The sequence below is a fragment of the Narcine bancroftii genome, chromosome 2, assembly GCF_036971445.1.
Source record: "Narcine bancroftii isolate sNarBan1 chromosome 2, sNarBan1.hap1, whole genome shotgun sequence".
NCBI classification, from domain to species: Eukaryota; Metazoa; Chordata; class Chondrichthyes; order Torpediniformes; family Narcinidae; genus Narcine; species Narcine bancroftii.
In genome coordinates this window covers 240,079,428-240,089,760 of record NC_091470.1, presented here as the reverse complement: position 1 = coordinate 240,089,760, position 10,333 = coordinate 240,079,428, and the positions used below count along the sequence as shown (strand labels likewise).

At 41.9% G+C, this 10,333-nt stretch overlaps 2 protein-coding genes across 3 annotated transcripts in view; one reads left to right on the top strand and one right to left on the bottom strand.

Annotated features, from left to right (window-relative positions):
- Positions 1-4,295: 4,295 nt before the first annotated feature.
- Positions 4,296-9,570, bottom strand: utp23 (UTP23 small subunit processome component). The gene is made up of 3 exons (XM_069920551.1): positions 9,258-9,570; positions 8,400-8,574; positions 4,296-5,683 (listed from the first exon to the last, which is right to left on the bottom strand). The coding sequence occupies exons 1-3, from the start codon at positions 9,443-9,445 to the stop codon at positions 5,309-5,311; spliced, it is 738 nt and encodes a 245-aa protein (XP_069776652.1). The 5' UTR covers positions 9,446-9,570; the 3' UTR covers positions 4,296-5,308.
- Positions 9,147-10,333, top strand: part of LOC138755152 (eukaryotic translation initiation factor 3 subunit H) — a 131,580-nt gene continuing 130,393 nt past the window's right edge. Inside the window, exon 1 of one of the 2 annotated variants that reach the window (XM_069920549.1) lies at positions 9,147-9,215. In XM_069920549.1, coding sequence (XP_069776650.1) covers positions 9,213-9,215 — 3 coding nt within the window. In that variant the 5' untranslated portion in view covers positions 9,147-9,212. Of the gene's footprint in view, positions 9,216-9,727; positions 10,001-10,333 lie in introns of those variants that run through there. The other variant, XM_069920548.1, reaches the window with a different exon arrangement.

Sequence of the window (10,333 nt, the reverse complement as noted above, 5' to 3'; positions counted from 1 at the left end):
GGAGAATCCTAGCGAAGATTTCTAGCAAGGATCGACAAAGAGATAGACAACAGACTTGCCAAGGCAAATAGTGCCTTTGGAAGACTACACAAAAGAGTCTGGAAAAACAATCACCTGAAGAAACACATAAAGATCAGCGTGTACAGAGCCGCTGTCATATCCACGCTCCTGTTCGGCTCTGAATCAAGGAGCCTCTACCGGCATCACCGACGGCTCCTCGAACGTTTTCATCAGCGCTGTCTCCGCTCCATCCTCAACATTCATTGGAATGACTTCATCACCAACATCGAAGTACTCGAGCTGGCAGAATCCGCATCGAATCCACGCTGCTGAAGACCCATCTGTGCTGGGTGGGTCACATCTCCAGAATGGAGGACCATCGCCTTCCCAAGATCGTGTTCTACAGCGAGCTCTCCACTGGCCACCAAGACAGAGGTGCACCAAAGAAGAGGTACAAGGACTGCTTAAAGAAATCTCTTGGTGCCTGCCACATTGACCACCGCCAGTGGGCTGATATCGCTTCCAACTGTGCATCTTGGCACCTCACAGTTCGGTGGGCTGCAACCTCCTTTGAAGAAGACCACAGAGCCCACCTCACTGACAAAAGACAAAAAACCCAACACCCAACCCCAACCAACCAATTTTTCCTTGCAAACGTGCCTGCCTGTCCCGCATCGGACATGTCAGTCACCAAAGAGCTTGCAGCAGACATGGACATACCCCTCCATATATCTTTGTCTGCGAAGCCAAGCCAAAGATTGTTTGAACAACCTACCACATGTGCCTCATATTGCTGGTGTCACAGATGTATGTGAATCCCAACTGTATCTACCTTTGATCTTTTACCTGTTAGCCTGTGATCCTCCCCTGCCATTCCATCCCCATTTATTCAAACACCTTCCTGTTTTTGCTTATACTTATCCAAGGGCCCAAGCCTGAAATATTGGTTATCTTTTAATGTCCACAGATGCTGCATGACTAAGTGAGCTTCTCAAGCATTTTGTACATTGCACTCGACCCCAGCACACCTGCATTTCTGTTTTAATTTCACCATTCTGAACATCCAAGAGTAGAGATACTTACCCTGATTAGAATCATTCCTATTTTCACCAATCAGTTTGAACAAACCACTAAGCTTTCTCATGGAGCCTTCAGAAAAATTATGCACTGCAGTTCAGCCAGTTCCATATTTCCCATTGATCCCCTTTGTCACATGGTGAGGGGGTACAAACAGATATGTTTTTGGAAAATAGTGGCAGCAATACATTTTTGTATGTTAAAAGACCAACTTGAAATGGTAGCTTATAATTAACATCATAAGTGAGCCAATTAATGTACAAAACTATTATAAATTGCAAGGGCAAACATTGAACTACAATCTTGTAATTTGCTCGTTTTGTGTAGTGGTGACCTTTATGTCCAGCTGAACCTCTTGCTTATATATCTACTTTACAATTCAAAAAAACACCTTTCAGATAGATAACTGTTACCCTCACATTTTCCCCTCCTCAATATGTGATGCTGAACATTTTGAAGACAGAACTCAATAGATTCTTGAGAAGTACTTGCTTGAAAAGTTAATGCAAGTGGAGGAGTCACGTGATGGAGTAGTGGCCGGACGGTGAACTCCAGCCCTCTCCAGAAAAGTCGGGAAAAACAAGAGAAAACACAAAGGCACAGAAATAAAAGTTACAGAAAAGTGAGTATAAAGGTGGAAAGAAGATGGCGACAAAAAAAGAAAAGTCGAAAGCAACGGTAAGAAGAGAGGAAGAGAAGACAAAGGAGGAAAAAGGTGAAGGCCTTACCTGTCCGAAGAGGCCCGCTGCGGAGAGAGAAACCCGCTCCCTCAGGTCGGTAAATAATGGACTACAAAAATGGCTCGCAGAGCCGAACAAAAGTGCGCAAACGCGCATGCGCGAAGTTTCGCGCATGCGCGATGCGAATGAAAAAAAACACACCGACGGGAGGGGGGACCAGCTGGGGAGTCGATCTCCACAGCCGGCAACGACAGCTGCAGAACACCTGCAGCAAGAAGAGACCACAGAAGACAATAGAAACAAGATAGAAGAGGAGGAAAGGGCAACAAAGAAACAACAGATGGTCAACTCAGAGGAAGAAGAAGAGGAAGAGTATGGTGAAATAGAAGAAGAAAAGAGAGGCAAGGTAAAGGATATACTTGCTCTTATTAGAGGATACATGGAATCATTTAAAGAATGGCAAACACAGGAATTTAAGGATTTAAGAAAAAGAATAAACAACACAGAGGAGAAAATAATTAAAATGGAGATGACCTTAACAGAAATGGGAAAAAAAATGGACAAGATGGAAGAGCGGGCAGTAGCAGCAGAAATGGAGGTAGAAGACTTAAAAAAGAAATTGGAGAAATCTAATAAAAAAACTAAAGAGACACAAGAACTACTAGCTCAAAAAATAGATACAATGGAAAACCATAACAGAAGAAATAACATAAAGATAGTGGGCCTTAAGGAAGATGAAGAAGGCAAGAATATGAGGGAGTTTATAAAAGAGTGGATCCCTAAGACCCTAGGATGTCCAGAACTACAGCATGAAATGGAAATAGAAAGGGCACATAGAGTATTGGCCTCTAAACCACAACCACAACAAAAACCAAGATCTATTGTAGTAAAATTCCTAAGATATACTACAAGAGAAAAGGTACTGGAGAAGACAATGGAAAAAGTAAGAGAGGGCAACAAACCACTGGAGTATAAAGGGCAAAAAATCTTCATTTATCCAGATATAAGTTTTGAACTCCTAAAGAAGAGAAAAGAGTTCAATACAGCAAAGGCGATTTTATGGAAGAAAGGGTATAAATTTATACTAAAGCATCCAGCGGTATTGAAAATATTTATTCCAGGACAGCAAAACAGACTATTCTCGGATCCAGAAGAAGCACGAAAATTTGCAGAACAATTACAAAAATAGACTGAGGGAGGAAGACGGGTAATGAGAGTTAAAATGATCACGACTGATATGTATGTGGGTAAAGACAAAAATAGACTGAGGGAAGAAGACGGGTAATGAGAGTAAAAATGATCACGATTGATATGTATGCAGGTAAAGAGGTATAAGAGTGAATAGAGACAATGAGCATACATGAATGTATCTGTACTTAGAGGAAAATATAGATAGTATAGACAAGAATTAATAAGGGAAGGTAATGGAATAGAGAGAATAAGGAGGGAATTAAAAGAGGGACCTTTGTGACATATGAAAAGTGAAATCTTTTCTGGGGGAGGCGGGGTGGGGGGAAATAGCGGTCACTGCACAATCAGTTGACGCTTGCGAGTGGATTCGCAAATCCAAATGGAGAGGGGAGATGTGGTTGTCCGACAAGGGATAAAGGACAACTCAGGAGGTGAAGGGGAGATTGGGGATAAATAAGATAGAAATAGGAGAATAAGGAAAATGTTAGATGTTGTAGGAATGTTGTCTTATGAAGAGTTGAAAATAAGAAAACAGAAATGGAAAAGGAGGAAAGGTAATGATGGAAAAACGGAAAGAGAAGATAAACAAAATATAAAAGGGCTACGCTGAACTATATGTCTTTAAATATTAATGGAATACATAACCAAATTAAAAGGAAGAAACTACCAAATTTAAATGAATAAATGTATTCCATTAGAAAAAAAAATAACATATTGGTTAAGAAATAATATTGAAATATTCGAACAAGTATAGGAGCCTTACATTAAATACAATAGCGAAAACCTACCGGGGACAAACATTACCTAAGTTGATAGAAGGAGAAGGAAAGAAAAGAATGGACTCAGTAGAATTTCTGGTGTAATTTTGTTGAATGACAACATTGTCTGACTGGATTAATGCAACCTAGATTGTATACCTAAAATGGATGAGAGGGGGGGGTGGGGGGGTGGTTTGGGAGGAAAGGGGGGGGGGGAGAAAAAGTCACTGTATATGTGTGAAAAGAAATAGTGTATATCATGGCTAATGTGATTTATGGTGTGAAAAATAAAAAAAAAAAAAAAAAAAAAAAAAAAAAAGTTAATGCAAGTAGATGAGACACAGCGTCGAGGTTAAAATAAAGTCATCCACGACGTTACTGGAAGAGCTGAGGTCTACTCCTGCTTATAATTTGTATATTCATATTATGCACATAGATCGAAATTTAGAGAAGGAGACACTTCAAATGATATTGGAAGTATCCTTGGATTCTCAACCACATCTTTGCAGTAAATTCACTATCCAGGATGTACTTTGCTGTTACTCCATGTTTGTAAACCAGATAGAGAATTTTCATTTAACAATCAAAGTTTTAGATTTTCAATGTAATATTTAATACCAGTGCAAAGTATGACTTTAGATCAATAATCATTTTCTACACTGCAAATAAGTTGCACCATTGTTATAAACAGACGATCAACATTTAGGGATTATTTCATTGGAAATTAATTATTTCCAATTATTCAAAATCAGATTCTCCGATTATTCAAAATCAGATTCTCTGAAATACTCATTTATCCATTTTTTTTTAAAAAGAATTTCAGATAAACGAGGATATCAGAAACAAATCAGAAGTCCTCATTTACCTGAGACTTTTTCGGAGCCGAACTGACCTCATGTTGAAAAAAAATACACCTGAAATAAAATTAGAATGACGATTGCCCTCCTCTCTCTCTTTCCATTTCTTCTTTACCTTCCCCTATTGACTTTTCTCTCCAACTCTCCCTCTCAAATTGTGTGCTGCTGTCTCCCAGCCGCAAGTGGTTGGAAGAATCCCTTGTCCTGGCATCATCAAGGCGAGCAGCCTCCCGGGCAGCAGCAGGGACGTTGGACTCCGAGAAGGAGCGGGGCCTCAGTGGGGAGGTGTTGACGATTGGCGAGGGCCAGCAATTTTTTGGTGAGAATTATATATTTTAATGCTTAAAAAGCCTAACCTTATTGTTTGTTGTTGTTTAAACACGTGATTTTCTGTTGCTACTGGGCTGTTTTTAAAAAAAAAATGACCAGTTTGGAGTTTGCTGTTGATGTACAGGGACAAACAGATCTCTATGCAACAATACCTGGGCAATTGATTTGGGAGAAGGTTTGTTATCTGAAAAAAATTTACCCGACCATTTCGTATAATCAGAGTTATATTGTACTGAACAAATCCATCAACAATAACAGGTTTTTAAAAGATTGTCAAGTTATAAAAACTGCTTTCATGCGGTTGTACAGTGTTATTTAAATTTGTCACAAATTCAAATTGTTCAACCCAGCTCAGCAAATGATATGGACCAATGACACTGACACACTTTGAATTAAGTCTTTACAAACTCTATAGTTACACTTGGTGGGTTTCTTTGCTGGTAGCACTCGAATGAGCTATTCTCCTCTTCTTCCTTGATCTCTTTTGCTTTTTCTCTTCAGTTGGTTGTTGTGATGGCTTTCCTTTCCTTTTTAGACAACTCAGAGGATTGGGGCCTCCTTTTCTTTTGCGTTTCTTGTGCTGGAATTCAGATTTCTTCACCAGACCCTTCTCTTCTTTCAGGTGCTGGATAGTTTGCTGTTGATGTACAGGGACAAACAGATCTCGATGCAACAATGATACCTGTGCAATTGATTTAGGAGAAGGTTTCTCCAAGACCATAGTGTTCTGTATAATGTAGATCAGAGGAACTTCAGGCAACTTTTTAATTTTCATAGTCAACTGTTGATCCTGTTAAAAATTAAAAACAATTACTACAACAAAAATAAGGTTTCAAAAAATATCAGAACACTTCCTTGAATATGAATTATAGAAAGTAAACATCTTGATACCATTTACTTTCCTAGTTATGTACTGTGTGTCAATGTTAATTACAAGTGTTGGAATTTTTGAGTAACAAAGTTTTACGTCTTATTATGCAAGACCACACCTGGGTGAACATTTACAGTCTGGTTTCCTCAACCAAGGAACGATACATGAGTCTTAAATGGAGTGCACTGAAGATTCACTGGATTGATTATTCCTGGGATTGGTTGGTGGAATGAGGGGAATCTGTCAAATTTCATAGATTCTTTAAGAGTTAATTGTCCCTGGCAATTAAATTTTAAAGAGAAATAAACAGAGCAAATGATGAAGAAAAAATGGTGAACATCATAAAGAAAAATAGAAGAGTGAGTTGAGAGGGAAGCGAAATATATAAAAGAACAAGCAAATTTTTTTTAATACAGTGGTGTTAGGAAAATGTCTTATAAGACATTAATGGCAATATCGATGTGCAAAATGCATATTTGGAAAACACGATTGACGTAGCAGTTAGCGCAATGCCTTTACAGTGTCAGTGATCAGAACAAGGGTTTAAATCCTGGACTGTCTGTAAGGAGTTTGGAAGTTCCTCCTATGTCTGCGTGGGTTTTCCCCAGGGGTTCCAGTTTCCTCCCGCCGTTCGAAACGCACTGGGATTATAGGTCAATTGGGTGTAAATTGGGCAGAATGGACTTGTGGGCCGAAATGGCCTGTTACTGTGCTGTATGTCTAAATTTAAAAAAAATTATTGTCATCTGATAAAACATTAAGTGTAATGTTACACAAAATTTCCTTCAGCCAGAAGCAGGAAGAGAACCAGGAAGTGAGTAGACACGAGATGCTGCAGATGCTGGAATCTGGACCTGATTTCTTTCTTTCTTTTAGTTTCTCTCTCTCCATTTGTCCGCTACATGTCAGTACATTACATGTTCGTCATCCCTCATGCCATGATTGACCAGTCCCCAACTGCCCTTGTCCAACCCTTTCCACTCTGCCCTCATGCTGGCTATCAGTCGGTCACGGTAAAAGGTTGCAGTCTGGAACATTGACCATTCTTTTTGTCCTGCTGATGCTGCTTGACCTGTTGAGTTCCGTCACGTTTTTTCCCTCCCTGGAGAGTTGCACGATGCTACTCACTATTATTTGCTCCTCCTTAAATGTTCACTTTTCTCTTTTACATACATTCCACTCTCCCAGTGATCTCTTCTTAAAAAAAATTCCTTCAGCCTACCATAAAGCCAAAGAATCGCTATCAGCAGAAATTACCCACCAACCCTTAGTATTAGAAACAGAGAATCAAAAGAGAGTTCACAAGGGTGGACTCCGCATGGCTTCACCCCCAGCACTCCTGCAGCCACTAAGCCTTCCGTCCAAACCATCAGCAACCCAAGCTCCAGATGCACACCTCTGACATGATCAGGAAGCCTCCAGCACTCTCTCACATCTGATACCTAGTACCCCTTCAGCCAGTCTCCAGCAGTCTGCAGCCTAGTGTGAGTCCTTTGACCAGAGTCACCAGCAGCCTATAGCCTGTGTCCTCACCTTAAGTCAGAAACAGCCCACCAACTATGTATGCTTCTCCTCAATAAATGGGAGGTGGTCTTCCCATTTTCTGGTGTCCTGAGCCAGTCCCCTGTTTCCCTGGAGTGTGCAATCCCTTGTGGACGCTGCTGATCATGGGCATTGCAATCTGGGGCCCATTCTAAAATAAAATGGTGATCTTAAAATAAACCACACCGACTCCTTTTATAGGATATTTAAAGCCTGTACAGAGCTGATGGCAATCAGACTGAGTGATTGTGGTTGAATCCCACAGGGAGTGTTAAGTCTCTGCTCCCCATGGGCCCGCACTGGCTGCATTTATTGAGGGTGGGGGGGTTATCTTATCCTGAGGACATCAATCTGAGAGTTCCTCAGGCCTGGTAATAATTGCCTTCAGTCCATCAACAATGACCACCTTTCATCATGCTTGGTCAGCAGATCAAGATAGGTTTGTTGAAGATGGCAGAGCTCAATTCCATTTCAACTCCTGAGCACTTGAACCAGTCCAATGCCAACACATGCCAAGTTTTGGACAATATTCAGACATGGGTGGAGGAAACTACAAAATTTAATGATGTGGCTAAAGACTAAACTTGAGGTGTAATCCTTCCCAAATGAAATAGCATGTAAACGTTCACCTAGAACTAGCGAGCTTTGCGATTTAATTGAATTAATGTCTGATGAAACAAATAAATCTGCCTCAGTTACTATATTTCCAAGTGAGTAATGTGATGGCAATGGACAGAAAAGTCCACATTGTAAATTGAACTGGAATGGTTGAGAAAACAGAGCAGACTAAAATTAACCTATCATTGTATCTTGTTGGTATGAACTTGAGAGAACTGTAATATACCATGAAGCTCTCAATAGTCCCATGGAATTAATTTGACACATTAATAGCTCATTACAACTGCCTAGAAATGAAATTATTGGCAATTATGGAATCTTCACAGGCAAACCAAAGCAATTGACGTTGAATTAGCCAACAGTTGAGATCAAAGTTCAGAAAGTCTTCATCAGAGACCACTTGATGCCTGAGATGGTCTAATGCTAAATTTTATGAAATTCAAGTTAGATATCAATAAACTATTGCTTAAGTTACCTGTGTTGCCACAAAGTAATGGTGAACATTTTTGTTTTTGACCATCGACAAAAGGCAAGCTGAAGCACCTTCGGGATTTTTCAAGTGTGCACAATTTCTCACTTGAAATCGCTGAGCTATCAGCTTGGCACCATACAATTCTTTCCCAAGTGATTCCAGCTCTTTCAGAACACAACTAGAGAATAAAAAAGAGAAATCATTTATTAATTTTTGTTCCTCTTGAATTACAGCAAGTAATTAATGACATTGATTTAAAAAAAAATTAAAGTGGTAACAGGCCATTTCAGCCCAAAAGTACATGCCACCCAAACAGTGGGAGGAAACCAGAGCCCCCCCGGGGAAAACCCAAGCAGGCACGGTAGGATTCAAACCCTGGTCCCAATCGCTGGCACGACTACGCCCACCGTGCCACCCTTTTGAAATCAAGTTACTTAAGGCTACCGCAAAAAACAAAATTACTGCCCACAATAAAGTAGAAACACAATGCCGGAGAAACTCAGCAGATCAAACAGTGTCCTTTCTACAGGAAAGATAACAATGTTTCGGCCTTGACTTCAACCATGGTGTCTGCAGACTTTTGTGTTTTAATTCTTTTATTCAAGGTTCAATTTATTATTGTAGCAATCCCCCAGTGTAATATGCCATGATTCTTTTGCTGTTGCCTGCTGCAAAGCAGCAAGGGCAGGAATTGCCTCAGTCGTCAGACTTGCAGTCAGAGGGAGGGCAGCCAGAGGCCACCTCCAGAGTCACCGTGTCCGAGACGGTCCCGCAGCCACAGAGACCAGTCCAAAGCATTGGCAGCCTGTTGCACACATGGTGAGGATACAAACTAATCTGCTAGTTGGAGAAACGGCTTACTTGGTCGTACACAGGTGGATCTCTCCCATCAGATACTTGGGCATCTGCTCTTTGATCTGAATTTTATTTTTCAACGCGGCCTGACAGAATGTCCCATCAAGAAGGATCTGGAAAGGTTCGCGGAAGCCGTAGTTATATCTGTAAAATGAAATCACTTTTTTTGCGGTTTTCTGTCGCTTTATTTTCATCTTTCGGTTGGGAATGTATTAGCGGAAATGCCAACAATTCAAAGACCACCGTCGCTTTCCAGCCTTCACTGTGCAGTTATCTGCAGGCCAGGCAGCCGGAAGTTCGCTCGCTCTGGCTCAGAACGCTGGCGACGTGCGACGTCCTGCGTGCGACGTGCGACGTGCAACAGCTCAATCTTCCCCCGCTCCGCAGGGACACCCGGAGTGTGCGCAGTGGCAGGAGCCAATCGACCCCCCCCCCCCCCCCACTCCAACACACAAAATGCATCGTTCGACGAAGAGAAAGATGCAAATAAATGAATGATGCATTTGTATTTTATTTAAAAATGTGATCTGATATGGGTTCCCCCCCCCCCATAAATGGGAAAGATCTTTTCCGTTCGGTAGGACACATTTTCACCGCTCGCTGTTTCCAGCGGACCTGAGCTGCGCCACTCGCTCGTCTCTGTTTCTTCTCGCTGCAAGATGGCGTCGCGGAGAGAAGGTGGAACAGCGGCCACCGCACATGCTTCAGGGCTCGACTCTCCTGTTAAACAGGTTCAGATCGATGGACTCGTAAGTAAAGGCACCGAGGCTTGGGCCACAAACCCTGGACGGAGACATGTGGATGATCGCTGCCCACAAACCAGCGGTAAAGGGGTGGGGGGGGAAATGTGTGCTCTTCCCCCACCCCCTCCACCCCTTCCCAATAATAAAAGATAGGCCGAGTTTTGTGGTTCATCCTCTGGAGTGTCGCCGACGGTGGAATCTGGAGCCTGCAGCGGCCGGGGGCCGGACACGTGCCGTGGAGACAGCGGCCGGTTCACCCGCTGCTGCCGCGGTGCATAGAATCGGGGAAACACCTCGCACGAACAGGGAGGATCTTGTAGAGCATTTGACATGATGAAA